A 17,179-nucleotide genomic window follows, 5' to 3' on the forward strand; every position below is an offset into this window, starting at 1 on the left:
GATTGCAATTTGAATGCACAGAGATACCGTGACGAGATCCTGAGGCCCAATGTCGTGGCATTCATCCGCTGCCATCACCTCATGTTTCAGCATGATAATGCACGGCCCCATGTCGCAAGGACCTGTACACAATTCCTGGAAGCTGCATGGCCTGCATACTCACCAGACATTTCACCCATTGAGCATGTTTGGGATGCTCTGGATCGACGTGTACGACAGCGTGTTCCAGTTATCGCCAATATCCAGAAACTTCGCACAGCCATTCAAGAAAAGTGGGACAACATTCCACAGCCCACAATCAACAGCCTGATCAACTCTATGTGAAGGAGATGTGCCGCGCTGCATGAGGCAAATGATGATCACACCAGATACTGACTGGTTTTCTGATCCATGCCCCTACTTTTTATCAGTGACCAACAGATGCATATCTGTATTCCCAGTCATGCGAAATCCATAGATTAGGTCCTAATGAATTTATTTCAATTGACTGATTTACTTGCTGTATACGAACTGTAACTCAGTAAAATCTTTGAAATTGTTTATATTTTTGTTCAGTGTAAGATTTACAACCCTGTTTCTCAATTGTCTCTCATTGGAATACTTTTGTTTTGTCTCTATTTTGAAGTATAGCTGGGCTTTGATAAGGGTAATTACCTGAGTACTTCCTCGGGTCGGGAGCACCCCGAAGAGCAGAGTCTAAACGCCATGACCAGATTGTCACGATCGTTATATGGAGTAGACCAATGCGCAGCGTTAGTTGCAAACATATTATTTATTTAATGAATGCACGAACAAAACAACAAAACGAAAACGTGACGTCCTCGGTATAACACAACCGACACGGCAACAAACCAAAAACGGAACAAGATCCCCCAAACACAAAGGGAAACAGACAGTTTAAATATGGCTCCCAATCAGAGACAACCCGCAACAGCTGACACTCGTTGCCTCTGATTGGGAGCCACTCTGGCCAACATAGAAATACAACACTAGAACTACCACACAGAAAATAAACACATAGAAACTACACACCCTGGCTCAACATATAGAGTCCCCAGAACCAGGGTGTGACAGTACCCCCCCCCAAAGGCGCGGACTGCGACCGCGCCTGAACAAAACCCAAACAGGGGAGGGCTGGGTGGGCATTCCTCCTCGGAGGTGGTTCCGGCTCCGGGCTTGACCACCACCCTTCAATAATCCCCCGTAGCGCCCCTGGTCCGGTCTGGCCCCGCTGGCTGGAGCTGGACTGGACATCGAAGGAGCGGATTGCTTAAGCTCCGTTGTGGAGCAGCTGACCGGTACCTGATCAGGCACCGGTGACCCAGGCACGGGTTGTGCCGGACTGACGACGCGCACCCCTGGCTTGGTGCGTGGAGCAGGAACGGACCGGACCGGGCTGATGATACGCACCCCTGGCTTGGTGCGTGGAGCAGGAACGAACCGGACCGGGCTGAAGATGCGCACCCCTGGCTTGGTGCGTGGAGCAGCAACGGGCCGGACCGGGCTGACGATACGCACCCCTGGCTTGGTGCGTGGAGCAGGAACGGACCGGACCGGGCTGACGATGCGCACCCCTGGCTTGGTGCGTGGAGCAGGAACGGGCCTTACCAGGCTGACGACTCGCACCCCTGGCTTGGTGCGAGTGGCAGGAACAGGCCGGGCCGGGCTGGCGATGCGCACCGTAGGCTTGGTGCGAGTGGCAGGAACAGGCCGGGCCGGGCTGGCGACGCGCACCCCTGGCTTGGTGCGAGTGGCAGGAACAGGCCGGGCCGGGCTGGCGACGCGCACCGTAGGCTTGGTGCGAGTGGCAGGAACAGGCCGGGCCGGGCTGGCGACGCGCACCGTAGGCTTGGTGCGAGTGGCAGGAACAGGCCGGGCCGGGCTGGCGACGCGCACCGTAGGCTTGGTGCGAGTGGCAGGAACAGGCCGGGCCGGGCTGGCGACGCGCACCGTAGGCTTGGTGCGAGTGGCAGGAACAGGCCGGGCCGGGCTGGCGACGCACACCGTAGGCTTGGTGCGGGGAGCAGGAACAGGCCGGGCCGGGCTGGGCTGGCGACGCGCACCGTAGGCTTGGTGCGAGGAGCAGGAACAGGCCGGGCCGGGCTGGCGACGCACACCGTAGGCTTGGTGCGAGGGGCAGGAACAGGCCGGGCCGGGCTGGCGACGCGCACCGTACACTTGGTGCGAGAAGCAGGAACAGGCCGGGCCGGGCTGGCGACGCGCACCGTACACTTGGTGCGAGGGGCAGGAACAGGCCGGACCGTACTGGGAACACACACCACTGGCCTTAAACGGGGATCAGGAACGGGCCGGACCGGACTGGCAATACACCTCAGTACCTCTCGCCGCGCCTCTACATCTTCCTTCCCTCTTCTCACCAATGGCTCCCGTAACCTGGTGGCCTTCTGAATTCGCCCCTTGTCTGCCTCCGTCAGCCCCGTCGTCCATGCCCTGTGCCCCCCCCTAAAAATGTTTTGGGGTTGCCTCTCGTCCGTCCGACGACGACACTGATTACGCCGTTGCTCCTCTCTCCGTCGCGCCTCTACCGTCTCCCTCCATGGCCGGCGATCCATCCCGGCCTGGATTTCCTCCCAGGTCCAGGACCCCTGCCCGTCCAAGATCTGCTCCCACGTCCAGGCTGCCTGCTCCTGGACACGCTACTTGGTCCTGGTAAGGTGGGATCTTCTGTCACGATCGTCGTAGAGAGTAGACCAATGCACAGCGTTAGTTGCAAACATATTATTTATTTAATGAATGCACGAACAAAACAACAAAACGAAAACGTGACGTCCTCGGTATAACACAACCGACACGGCAACAAACCAAAAACGGAACAAGATCCCCCAAACACAAAGGGAAAACAGACAGTTTAAATATGGCTCCCAATCAGAGACAACCCGCAACAGCTGACACTCGTTGCCTCTGATTGGGAGCCACTCTGGCCAACATAGAAATACAACACTAGAACTACCACACAGAAAATAAACACATAGAAACTACACACCCTGGCTCAACATATAGAGTCCCCAGAACCAGGGTGTGACACAGATTATCTTTAGTATTAGCTCCTATGACAGAATTTCAGTTACTTCATTTCTTTCTAAAATATCTAAGGGCTCGATTCAATCCGTAGCGCCGAAGAGCTGCGTTTCAGTGCAATAGACATTTAAAGGCAATGTTTCTGAGTTGGCAGAGACTGCATTCAAGGGAAACGCTGCATATGTCGGCTAAATTAAGATTAAACCGTGGTATAGCGCTGAACTTCAGCGATACAGATTGAACCAAGCCCTGAATTACTTTAATCCCTCTCCCTCATTCCAGACATGATGTTTAGTGTGTTTGACTTCAGAGTGGCCATGTCTCTGGGCAATCAGCTACTTAAAGTGAAGTGGTCTACACTTAGTAGAAGAGGGGAGCTGTGAGAAACAGGGCCTCAAGGTGACCCATGACTGTGTGTGTGTGTGTGTGTGTGTGTGTGTGTGTGTGTGTGTGTGTGTGTGTGTGTGTGTGTGTGTGTGTGTGTGTATGCCTGTATGTGTGTGCGAGTGTGGAGGCATCTGTGTGTTCGCATGGTTGCCTTCACTGGCACCAGAGCAGGATAATATCAACTCTTATCTCCCAGTACTGTAGATGCTTGAGAGGCTGAAGCCAGTTTCACTAATCTTAAGGAGAGCCTACTGTGAAGGGTCGGTCCTGGTTCAGCACGTTGAAACTTCATAGACTGAAGATAATTTGAGCTGTAACAGGTGACATTAGAGTTTCTGGCCTTCTATCTGTTCTTCATTGGTGCCGATGGACTTTAGAGAGAGCCTTCTTTCCCTGGAGGACCAGCTGAGGTGTCCAGTGTGTCTGGAAGTCTTCGCTGAGCCTCTGATGTTACAGTGCGGCCACTCCTACTGCCGGTGCTGCGTGTGTTCTATGAGCATGGACCCCCAGGGCCAACTGCAATGTCCTGAGTGCCGCTGTGCCGTGGATGGGGACAGCCCTCCGCCCAATGTTAGCCTGGCCAGGATCGTGGATGCGCTGCGGGAGCTGAGTGGGCCAGAGAGGGCTCAGCCAGAGACATGCCCTGAGCACCACAACCCCCTGAGTCTCTACTGTGAGGAGGACCAGATGGTCATCTGTGGGCTATGTGGAAGCATCGGGGCTCACCGCAGCCACAAGATCACCCCAGTCAGCAGCATCTACAGCCGCATGAAAGTAAGCACTCACACCTTGACTGATCACTTGACCACTCATACCGGACCTAACCACTCACACCTGACTGCTCATATCCATGCCACCCCAACAGGGTTGCTGTCATTTCAGTCTCAATTCCTCATTGAAAATGGATGGCACTTTCCGAATCTTGAAAATGTATTTCAATTCAATACGAGACCGATTTAAATGTATGTTTTGATTTAAGCACTTCTCAGAATTTGGTTTTCAGACTTACCCTGTGCATGTTCGTAATGAGGTTTGTGGGTGTGGCTCCCTTGCGCACACTGAATAAATGTAATTAAATCCCAGAAAACACACCCAATGGGTCGAGCCATACCAATTTCATCAGGGAGTTTTTCTTCAATTAGTTTTTCTGTTCCTTTATCTAAAGCAATCCCTTTAAAGGCCCAGTGCAGACAAAAACGTGATTTTCCTGTGTTTTATATACACTGAGTGTACAACAAATTAAGAACACCTTACTAATATTGAGATGCCCTCAGAACAGCCTCAATTTGTCGGGACATGGACTTTACAAGGCCTCGAAAGTGTTCCACAGGGCCCATGTTGACTCCAATGCTTCCCAAAGTTGTGTCAAGTTGGCTGGATGTCCTTTGGGTGGTGGACTATTCTTGATACACACGGGAAACTGTTAAGTGAGAAAAAAACCAGCAGCGTTGCAGTTCTTGACACAAACAGGTGCACCTGGCACCTACTACCATACCCCTTTCAAAGGCACTTAAATCTTTTGTCTTGCCCATTCACCCTCTGAATGTCACACACACACATTCCATTTCTCAATTCTCTCAAGGCTTAAAAATCCTTCTTTAACCTGTCTCTTCCCCATCATCTATACTGATTTGAAGTGAATGTATAAGTGAAATCAATAAGGGATCATAGATTTCACCTGGATTCACATGGTCGGTATATGTCATGGAAAGGGCAGGTGTTCTTAATGTTTTGTCCGCTCAGTGTATATTTCCACACTATGAAGTAGGAATAATACTGTGAAATTGTGAAAATTATGATAATGCCCTTTTAGTGTCGGAGCTGTTTGAAAAGATCGCCTGAATTCGCAGTGCTAACTGTGCCACTAGATCCTGGTTCGAATCCAGGCTCTGTCGCAGCTGGCCGCGACCGGGAGACTCATGGGCGGCGCACAATTGGCCCAGCGTCGTCCAGGGTAGGGGAGGGAATGGCCGGCAGGGATGTATCTTAGTTGATAGAGCATGGCGTTTGCAACGCCAGGGTTGTGGGTTCGATTCCCACGGGGGGCCAGTATAAAAACATATGTATTCACTAACTGTAAGTCGCTCTGGATAAGAGCGTCTGCTAAATGACGTAAATGTAAAAATGTAAATGAATTTGGCCTTACTGCTATTAGCCCATAGAAACACATTGAATAACAGATTCATACATGGAGAAACAGACAGTAAAAAAATCTAAGGGAAGTTTGTTTTAAAGTGTCTGTCCGATATCTGAGAGATATAAGAAAGATCAGGAAATTATTAAAAACAGGTATTTATTCATATTTAACCCCAATTTTTGTACGCTAATATGTGCCTTCATAAAGTATTCATACCCCTTGACTTATTTCCCATTTTGATGTGTTACATCCTGAATTCAAAATGGATTAAATATTTATGTAACATGTAAATCTAGGTGGGGCCCTCAAAAAATAATTGGAATGCATGCCAGCAAAGCCACTACACAACACAACACTAAACAATACATTAATTGCACTATAACGGTGACAAACGGTGCCCACAAACTTTTAGGGCCTACATAAAGCGGTCCCAACAGCAGAGTCCCAACAGCAGTCCCAACACCTTACCACTGCTACACCTGGCTATCATCGGAGCCTTGTCTGGCAGCAAAACAGTTCATTCAACCTCATTTACTGCCTTTTAAAAAAACATTGCTGATATGGCTGACTTGCTTAAACAAATGTGGTTTCTACTGACAATTGAGATGTACAAACTATGGCATAAGGGGACGACAAGCATATAAGAGGCAATCCGTAATTTCGATTAAGACATGAATGAGTGAGCTAGGACCGACGTAGTCAATATAACTATTTGTTCAGCACTTTTGAAATGTACAGCGACAGAATTCAGAACATGGGCCGTTCTTACAGTGTTCTCCCTGTACACCAAGTCAGAACCGTAGGATAAATAAAGAGGGCATATAAGCAGACAATGAAAGCTCTTACAATATTTGATGATAACATTTCTCTAATACAGGTTATAGGCTATATGTGCACCACCAAGTCAGAACAGTAGGCAAAATTAAGAGGGTGAGGCGCATGGGCTACTAACAGCTTACTACACAACATACACTTAGTATTACTTTCTTAGCTACAGAATACATATCTCCCTGGCATATTACATCATTTATGCAGCAGCATACAAGAGATTTCTGGACTCACCTTGTTGTGCTGTGCTCAGTTGAACAGGAAGGTGGCGCGGCGGTCCTTCGTGGGCAAATTTTATCATCAAACTTTGTCATCAAAGTCTGGCATTCTCTGGATTTACAGTGGGGGAAAAAAGTATTTAGTCAGCCACCAATTGTGCAAGTTCTCCCACTTAAAAAGATGAGAGAGGCCTGTAATTTTCATCATAGGTACACGTCAACTATGACAGACAAATTGAGGAAAAGAAAACCTGAAAATCACATTGTAGGATTTTTTATGAATTTATTAGCAAATTATGGTGGAAAATAAGTAAGATTTCTGGCTCTCACAGACCTGTAACTTCTTCTTTAAGAGGCTCCTCTGTCCTCCACTCGTTACCTGTATTAATGGCACCTGTTTGAACTTGTTATCAGTATAAAAGACACCTGTCCACAACCTCAAACAGTCACACTCCAAACTCCACTATGGCCAAGTCCAAAGAGCTGTCAAAGGACACCAGAAACAAAATTGTAGACCTGCACCAGGCTGGGAAGACTGAATCTGCAATAGGTAAGCAGCTTGGTTTGAAGAAATCAACTGTGGGAGCAATTATTAGGAAATGGAAGACATACAAGACCACTGATAATCTCCCTCGATCTGGGGCTCCACGCAAGATCTCACCCCGTGGGGTCAAAATGATCACAAGAACGGTGAGCAAAAATCCCAGAACCACACGGGGGGACCTAGTGAATGACCTGCAGAGAGCTGGGTCCAAAGTATCAAAGCCTACCATCAGTAACACACTACGCTGCCAGGGACTCAAATACTGCAGTGCCAGACGTGTCCCCCTGCTTAAGCCAGTACATGTCCAGGCCCGTCTGAAGTTTGCTAGAGTGCATTTGGATGATCCAGAAGAGGATTGGGAGAATGTCATATGGTCAGATGAAACCAAAATAGAACTTTTTGGTAAAAACTCAACTCGTCGTGTTTGGAGGACAAAGAATGCTGAGTTGCATCCAAAGAACACCATACCTACTTTGAAGCATGGGGGTGGAAACATCATGCTTTGGGGCTGTTTTTCTGCAAAGGGACCAGGACGACTGATCCGTGTAAAGGAAAGAATGAATGGGGCCATGTATCGTGATATTTTGAGTGAAAACCTCCTTCCATCAGCAAGGGCATTGAAGATGAAACGTGGCTGGGTCTTTCAGCATGACAATGATCCCAAACACACCGCCCGGGCAATGAAGGAGTGGCTTCGTAAGAAGCATTTCAAGGTCCTGGAGTGGCCTAGCCAGTCTCCAGATCTCAACCCCATAGAAAATATTTGGAGGGACTTGAAAGTCTGTGTTGCCCAGCAACAGCCCCAAAACATCACTGCTCTAGAGGAGATCTGCATGGAGAAATGGGCCAAAATACCAGCAACAGTGTGTGAAAACCTTGTGAAGACTTACAGAAAATGTTTTACCTGTGTCATTGCCAACAAAGGGTATATAAGAAAGTATTGAGAAACTTTTGTTATTGACCAAATACTTATTTTCCACCATAATTTGCAAATAAATTCATAAAAAATCCTACAATGTGATTTTCTGGAGAAAAAAAATCTCATTTTGTCTGTCATAGTTGACGTGTACCTATGATGACAATTACAGGCCTCTCTCATCTTTTTAAGTGGGAGAACTTGCACAATTGGTGGCTGACTAAATACTTTTTTTCCCCACTGTATGGTGCTTTCAACACAACTGGGAACTCTGAAAAAAACAAGGTTGAATCATGATGATGTCAGTGATCTTAAGGTCGTAGCTCTAGAAAGAGGCCCGAGTTCTGGATTTACAATTCTGAGTTGGATGACCGTTCAAAACGTATTTTCCCAGTCGGAGCTTGTTTTTCCCGAGTTCCCAGTTGTCTTGAACTCACTGAAGTCAGATTTCGCTGTTCCGATTAACAGTTGTTTTGAGCGTGGCACAAATCATGCTTCATTGACAGCATGGCCAATGTTGAATGTTTATCATTTTAAGCTTGGAAAAGAGACCCTTAATCTCAGACTTCGGACCACACAGCCACTCCACTGAATAACAGGCTAGTGATTGCTTTGCAATGCTTGCAGTTAGCCACTGATTCCTTCCAAACCACTCATTGTTGAATTTGTGATTTCCAACTTATTGTGCAATGTTTATGTCCAATGGCCAATGAGCACTGATACGTTTTATCTATAATTTCTCTTCAGTATTTCTCTTCATATAGAAAGGATTAAAAATGATTTGCTAGTAGATTGTTGACTTGATTCATGATGATGACTGCTAGCTAAGATATTGAAAGTATGATGTTGACACGATCAGTCCAATCAAAGCTACTGTAGACATAACGTGATTTGACGTCATTTAATCTGTGGCCAATGACCTTGAGCCTTCTTGGATGGGCACTTCTAATGTAACTCTATGGCAGCACCCAAGGGGCTTGAATTTTCGAGCTCTACCCTTAGACTTGGTGGTAAGTAGTGTCCCCATGAGTGACAGAACACTGAGCCAATCACGGCACAACTAGAGAACATTACCAACACATACGCTCCATTTTTTTCCGCTGGCTGCCCCAAGACCACAGAAAGCACTGAGCTAGGCTGAAACACCTGCATTTTGGAGCTGCCTTAATCAATAAAGCAAAAAAGAGACCATGTTTGTATGCGGCTTTATTAACTCAATGATTTTCTTTACATTGTTTGCAAACTACAAAACCAACTTCATAAGAGGTTTTAAAAATGGGTTCTAGTTTACTCAATGTTTCATGACGTACACTAAGGCATTGTTGGCAGAATAGATGGATGCCGTTCAATTAATATAATTCATCAATACATCAAAAACGTCCGTTTTTGTCTAGAATATTGAGTAATTTAAACTGAAACAGTGATTCCCGAATGGAGGCAGCAAACAATGTACAAGGCCAGCTGTGATTTACAACCTGATAGCAATATTTTTTGGACTACCAAGAAATGTATTGATTAATTATATTAATTGAACTGCATCCATCTATTCTGCCAACAATTCTTTAGTGTACGTCATGAAACATTGACTCAACTATAACCCATTTTTAAAAACTCTTATGAAGTTGGTTTTGTAGCATAAACTGGGAATTTAATATTTTTGACTGATATTATGGTTGTCTGTTTGTTTCATATCTGCAAAGTAGGTAAAACGCTGTCAGTTCCACTTTAAACTTTAGGTCACCCGGTTACTTTGTGTGCTAAACGTGAAATGTTTTTTGCAATGGGAAGCAATAGTTGTACATTTCGATTGGGAAATGCTTAATGGTTGTGTTTTTGTATACTTATGATTGGGACGTACTGGCTTATTATGGTTTATGGACTGCTTATCCTTTAACATCGTGCTGTGTGTGACTGCTGTCTTTCCATCGGCCCTATGCAGTGGTGTAGTGGTGCTTGGAGAAGTGGGTATACTCTAATTTTGCCAAAAAGTTCCCAAATGTTTTTAATGAGTTTTCCTATAGATGTTTTCAATTTTCACTCTCAATATCACTTTTTCTTATATAGGAAACAAAAAAAAGTGATGGTCAAAGTCCACAATAATGCTTAAATCAATCTGATTGGGTGGGCTGTCAGGGCCTGGCTCTCTAGTTGGTAGACAGTGGCAACCCGTCATTCAGGGCAGGTGGTTTTGAGCCCCACATTTTTAGCTAAAAAAAAAAAATATATATATATTATTATTATTATTTTATTTTTGGGGGGGGCTTGCTTGTTTTGCATTTTATTTTGGCATTAATAATAATATAATAATAATATGCCATTTAGCAGATGCTTTTATCCAAAGCAACTTACAGTCATGCGTGCATACATTTTTGTGTATGGGTGGTCCCGGGGATCGAACCCACTACCTTGGCGTTACAAGCGCCGTGCTCTACCAGCTGAGCTAGAGAGGACCACGTTAATACATGTCACATATCAGTTTGCAAACAATGTAAAAAATATATACATATTTAAAACCTCTTATGAAGTTGGTTTTGTAGTTTGCAAACAATGTAAAGAAAATCATTGAGTTAATAAAGCCGCATTCAAACATGGTCTCTTTTTTGCTTTATTGATTAAGGCAGCTCCAAAATGCAGGTCTTTCAGCCTAGCTCAGTGCTTTCTGTGGTGGTGGGGCAGCCAGCGGAAAATACGGAGCGTATGTGTTGGTAATGTTCTCTAGCTGCGCCCTGATTGGATCAGTGTTCTGTCACTCATGGGGACACTAGTTACCTCCAAGTCTAAGGGTAGAGATCGAAAATTCAAGCCCCTCGGGTGCTGCCATAGAGTTACATTAGAAGTGCCCATCCAAGAAGGCTCAAGGTCATACACATTCAGGTGTATTTTGTGGCTTTTGACGAATGCGTTCTAATGTTCTAAAGTCACGCTGTTGCAACTGCCTGTAAACACACGGTCCAGTTCAAAGTGAATGATGGAATGCCCGTGTGGCAAATGGCTTGTTTGTATAAAGGCCTACTGTAGCTCTGATTGATTATAGCGCACCGGTCTGTGTAGACTCCGATCCTGGACAAGACCGATGTTTATATTCAGTTTTATTTCCTGCAGTGTCTATTAATTGTCCAAATGCACGGCCGCTTTCCCACTCTATATTGCTATAGAAATTTCACAAATGCCTTAGTATACGTGATTCCCAAACATTCTAAGAATTTATGAAAACGTGAAAATGACCATATCTAAGTAGTCGCTTGTCAGAAAATGTTTTTAAAAGTGTCATATTCTTCCTGGGGGTGTATATGAACAGATTTTAATAAGATTTAATGTTGCTAAAATGCTGTCAGTTCTACTTTAAACGTGTCACGGATTCAGCCGAGGCTGCCCCTCCTCCTTGCTCGGGCAGGCTTCGGCGTTCGTCGTCACCGGAGTACTAGCTGCTACCGATCTATGTTTCTATGTTCGACTTGTTCTGTCTTGATTGGTTACACCTGTTTCCCATTATGTAGTATTGTCTTCCCTATTTAACCCTCTGTCTTACGTTGTGTGTGATTGTTATTGTTATCGGCAGTCGTTAGTGTGCGGGTTATTTCCTCCCTGTGTGGAGATTGTGTATTCTCAGATTACTTTCTAGTAAAGTAGGTTTTCTGATCAGCTTTGTGTCCTGCGTTTGACTTCACCCTTCCGCATTTCACTGACGCCTTTGACAGAATCACACACCACCATGGAGTCAGCAGGAGCAGCGGTGCCAGCCGGATCGATGGAGGAACGCGTACAACAACAAGCGGCCATGATCCAGGCTCTCAACACCGCCATGGAACGTGTGGTTAACACAATGCAGCGATGGGAGAGAGGAGGTCTTCCTATACCTCCTCCGATGACACCACCACCTACATCGATACCCATCGTTTCACCTCCGGGGTCCAGTGGGATTCGGCTCTCGCTCCCGAGGGCTTATGACGGCACAGCTGCCGAGTGTCAGGGTTTTCTGCTCCAGGTAGAACTCTACCTGGCAACCATCCACCTGGGCCCCTCGGGATACGAGAGCGTGTCCGCCCTCATCTCCTGTCTGTCTGGTAAAGCGCTGGAGTGGGCCAACGCCGAGTGGGGGGGGATAGACGCCGCAACTGTCAGCTATGCGGAGTTCACCCGCCGCTTTAGGGCGGTATTCGATCATCCACCAGAGGGGAAAGCGGCGGGTGAGTGTCTATTCCACCTCAGACAGGGGAAGAGGAGCGCGCAGGAATTCGCACTGGACTTTCGGACTCTGGCTGCCAACGCGGGATGGAATGAGAGGGCCCTCATCGACCACTACCGATGTAGCTTGAGGGAGGATGTTCGTCGGGAATTGGCCTGCAGGGACACCAACCTAAGCCTGGACCAACTGGTGGACATGTCTATTCGACTAGATAACCTGTTGGCTACCAGCGGACGTCCGGATCCGGGGCCGTCCATTCCATCCTCCAGCACCTCCGACCCTACCCCTATGGAGCTCGGAGGTGCTGCTATGAGGGAGACCAGTAGAGGGGCCGTCCCCTGCACCAACTGTGGCCGCAGAGGACACACTGCTGGTCGGTGCTGGGGAGGGCCTCCTAGGAGTCGAGGCAGTAGGCAGCGCACTGATGAGCCGTTTCAGGTGAGTAGGCACCCAACTCACCCAGAGCTCCCTGTTGCGCATATGTGTATGAATGTTGTGTTTCCCAAGTTTTCTCCTCAGTCCCAGCATAAGGCGCTAGTAGATTCAGGCACAGCTGGGAACTTTATTGATCGTCAGTTTTCCCATAAGTTAGGGATTCCTATTGTGCCAGTCGATGTGCCCTTCCCTAGCCATGCCCTAGATAGCCGCCCTTTAGGGTCAGGGTTGATTAGGGAAGTCACAGCGCCTCTCAGGATGAAGACGCAGGATTGTCATGAGGAAATGATTAGTTTTTATCTGATTGATTCTCCTGCGTTTCCCGTGGTGTTGGGGCTTCCCTGGTTAGCTTCTCATGACCCCACCATTTCATGGCAACAGAGGGCTCTCAAGGGATGGTCTGATCAGTGCTTGGGGAGGTGTGTAAGTGTTTCCGTAGGGGCAACTACGGTGGAGAGTCCGAACCAGGTTCCCACCTTGCGCATTCCGCCTGAATATGCCGATTTGGCTCTCGCCTTCTGTAAAAAGAAGGCAACTCAATTACCACCCCATCGACAGGGGGATTGTGCGATAAACCTCCAGGTAGGCGCTGCGCTTCCCCGGAGTCACGTGTATCCTCTGTCACAGGAGGAGACGGCGGCTATGGAAACATATGTCACCGAATCTCTGAGACAGGGATACATACGGCCATCCACTTCCCCTGCGTCATCGAGTTTCTTTTTTGTGAAGAAGAAGGATGGTGGTTTACGCCCGTGCATTGACTACCGTGGTCTAAATCAGAACACAATAAAATATAGCTATCCACTACCGCTGATTGCTAGTATGACGGAGTCATTGCACGGGGCGCGCTTCTTCACTAAATTGGATCTCAGGAGTGCGTACAACCTGGTCCGTATTCGGGAGGGAGATGAGTGGAAGACAGCATTTAGTACCACCTCAGGGCACTATGAGTACCTCGTCATGCCATATGGTCTGATGAATGCTCCTTCAGTCTTCCATTCGTTTGTTGATGAGATTTTCCTTGACCTGCATGGACAGGGTGTAGTGGTGTATATCGATGACATTCTAATATACTCTGCTACACGAGCCGAGCATGTGTCCCTGGTTCGTCGGGTGCTTGGTAGACTGTTGGAGCATGACCTGTATGTGAAGGCGGAAACATGTCTGTTCTTCCAAGAGTCCATCTCCTTCCTGGGACACCGCTTGTCCGCGTCGGGTGTGGAGATGGAGATTGACCGCGTTTCGGCCGCGCGTAATTGGCAGACTCCAACCACGGTGAAGGAGGTGTAGCGGTTCTTGGGTTTTGCCAATTACTACCAGAGGTTTATCCGGGGCTTTGCGCAGGTAGCGGCTCCCATTACCTCCTTGCTAAAGGGAGGGACGGTGCGTCTGCAATGGTCGGCTGAGGCGGACAGGGCTTTTAGGCATCTGAAGGACCTGTTTACTTCGGCTCCGGTGCTGGCTCATCCGGATCCTTCCTTGGCATTCCAAGTTGAGGTGGATGTGTCCGAGGCTGGGATCGGTGCTGTACCATCTCAGCGCTCGGGTACGCCACTAAAACTCCGCCCCTGCACTTTCTTTTTTAAGAAACTCAGTCCGGCGGAGCGCAATTATGATGTGGGGGACCGGGAGCTGTTAGCTGTGGTTCAAGCCCTGAAGGTGTGGAGGCATTGGCTTGAGGGGGATAAACACCCTTTTCTCATTTTGACTGACCATCGTAACCTGGAGTACATCCGGGCGGCGAGGAGGTTGAACCCTCGTCAGGCAAGATGGGCTATGTTTTTCACTCGATTTGTGTTTACGCTCACTTACAGACCAGGTTCCCAGAACGCTAAGGTAGACGCCCTGTCCCGACTGTATGACACAGAGGAGAGGTCCATTGAGCCCACTCCCATACTCCCGGCGTCGTGTCTGGTGGCACCGGTGGTGTGGCAGGTTGATGCGGACATCGAGCGTGCGTTACGTACCGAGCCTACTCCCCCCCAGTGTCCGGAGGGTCGGATGTACGTGCCGCTCGAGGTTCGTGATCGATTGATCTATTGGGCTCACACGTCACCCTCCTCTGGTCATCCTGGTATCGGTCGGACAGTACAGTGGGAAGTACTGGTGGCCCACTTTAGCCAAGGACGTGAGGGTTTATGTTTCCTCTTGCTCGGTGTGCGCCCAGTGTAAGGCACCTAGACACCTGCCCAGAGGGAAATTACAACCCCTACCCATTCCACAACGGCCGTGGTCTCATCTATCGGTGGACTTTGTCACGGACCTTCCCCCCTCACAGGGGAACACCACGATCTTGGTCGTTGTGGATCGGTTTTCGAAGGCCTGCCGTCTCATTCCTATGCCAGGTCTCCCTACAGCCCTACAAACTGCTGACGCCCTGTTTATAAACGTCTTCCGGCACTACGGGGTACCTGAGGATATAGTGTCAGATCAGGGTCCCCAGTTCACCTCTAGAGTCTGGAGGGCGTTCATGGAATGTCTGGGGGTCTCGATTAGCCTTACTTCAGGTTTTCACCCCGAGAGTAATGGGCAGGTGGAGAGAGTTAACCAGGATGTGGGTAGGTTTCTGAGGTCCTATTGCCAGGACCAGCAGGGGGAGTGGTCGGGTTATATCCCCTGGGCAGAGATAGCCCAAAACTCACTTCGCCACTCCTCTACTAACCTTACGCCTTTTCAGTGTGTGTTAGGTTATCAGCCGGTCCTGGCACCTTGGCATCAGAGCCAGATCGAAGCTCCTGCGGTGGACGAGTGGTTTCGGCACTCGGAAGAGACCTGGAACGCTGCGCATGTACACCTGCAGCGGGCTATCAGGCGACAAAAGGCGAGCGCCGATCGCCACCGCAGTGAGGCTCCAGTGTATGCACCGGGGGATCGGGTCTGGCTCTCGACCCGAAACCTGCCCCTTCGCCTGCCCTGCCGGAAGCTGGTTCGGCGGTTTGTGGGGCCATTTAAAGTCCTGAGGAGATTGAACAAGGTTCGTTATAGGTTACAACTTCCTATTAATTACCATATTAACCCCTCATTCCATGTGTCTCTCCTCAGGCCGGTAGTAGCTGGTCCACTCCAGGAGTCTGAGGTACGAGAGGTTCCTCCGCCCCCACTGGACATCGAGGGGGCTCCGGCGTACTCGGTCTGTTCCATCTTGGATTCGAGGCATTGGGTGGGGGGCCTGCAGTATCTCGTGGAGTGGGAGGGGTACGGTCCGGAGGAATGGTGCTGGGTCCCTAGGAGGGACATCCTAGATCCCTCCATGTTGAGGGATTTCCACCAGAGTCATCCGACCCGCCCTGCTCATCGTCCTCCTGGCCATCCCCGAGGCTTGGGTCGGCGCACAGCTGGTGCCGCGCGTCAAGGGGGGGGGGGGGGTACTGTCGCGGATTCAGCCGAGGCTGCCCCTCCTCCTTGCTCGGGCAGGCTTAGGCACCGGAGTACTAGCTGCTACCGAACTATGTTTCTATGTTCGACTTGTTCTGTCTTGATTGGTTACACCTGTTTCCCATTATGTAGTATTGTCTTCCCTGTTTAACCCTCTGTCTTACACTGTGTGTTGTGTGTGATTGTATTCGTTATCGGCTGTCGTTAGTGTGCGGGTTATTTCCTCCCTGTGTGGAGATTGTGTATTCTCAGATTACTTTCTAGTAAAGTACGTTTTCTGATCAGCTTTGTGTCCTGCGTTTGACTTCGCCCACCGCATTTCACTGACGCCTTTGACAAAACGCAACAATGTTTCACACACAAGTTATTTTCAAAGAGATGGCTAACAACAGCAAGCGCGCTGCAATAAAAAATACAGTTCCACTCACCAGATGATGATCATTTGAAACGTAACTTCTTCTTGAAAGTTATTTTTGAAAAGGGAGAATCTAACAAATTTGCAACAACATCCTCTAACACCTGCTGCAGCTTCTGCAAACTAGCCGACAACAAAAGCTAGCTAGACCGTGGGGAAACCACTGCTCGCTATTGCACAGTGACCTGTTGGCCTTCAAGAAGGCAGAAGTTTCCATAAGATTTTGTGAAACAGTTCCACCCATTTAGTCAAAATGTGATTGGTTGATTCCACTGTCACTCAAAGAATTTGCCCTAACACAGTTGATGGCAGATGCCTTTAATAGCTTCTGATGGCCTAGCCAATGGCTGACTTAGCTTGCTAGATTTATCTCCCCAGAGACCAGCAAAGAAAAATCCTGATTGGATATATTTTTCTCTTCAGCGTTAACCCTTCCAACAAAAACTGAAGAGATTAAATCAGAACATCATTGAAAATAATAATATAATTATCATTATTATTATATTATTGTAATCCTTATTTTATAAATCCTTAGCCCTTCTCTGAAGGCGTAGAAGGCCCATTGTTCCCCACTGTGTTTGGGTTAGTAATAATTTGTAGAGTGGCTCTATTTTCCCTCAGCATGCATTGTTTCACTATTTTGAATGTTTAAAGAATCCATATGTTGTTCTGAAATATGAACACAGAAATACTGGACTC

General features: G+C 48.1%; 1 protein-coding gene across 1 annotated transcript; it reads left to right on the forward strand.

Moving 5' to 3' along the window:
• Positions 1–3,792: 3,792 nt before the first annotated feature.
• LOC311105715 (E3 ubiquitin-protein ligase TRIM50-like) lies at positions 3,793–6,479 on the forward strand (the record flags this gene model as incomplete). Its single annotated transcript, XM_084147928.1, has 2 exons — positions 3,793–4,200; positions 6,441–6,479. 2 exons carry the CDS (start codon positions 3,793–3,795, stop codon positions 6,477–6,479), a joined length of 447 nt encoding a protein of 148 aa, XP_084004054.1.
• Positions 6,480–17,179: the final 10,700 nt, after the last annotated feature.

This window comes from Coregonus lavaretus, assembly GCF_964263955.1.
Source record: "Coregonus lavaretus genome assembly, chromosome: 30".
NCBI classification, from domain to species: domain Eukaryota; kingdom Metazoa; phylum Chordata; class Actinopteri; order Salmoniformes; family Salmonidae; genus Coregonus; species Coregonus lavaretus.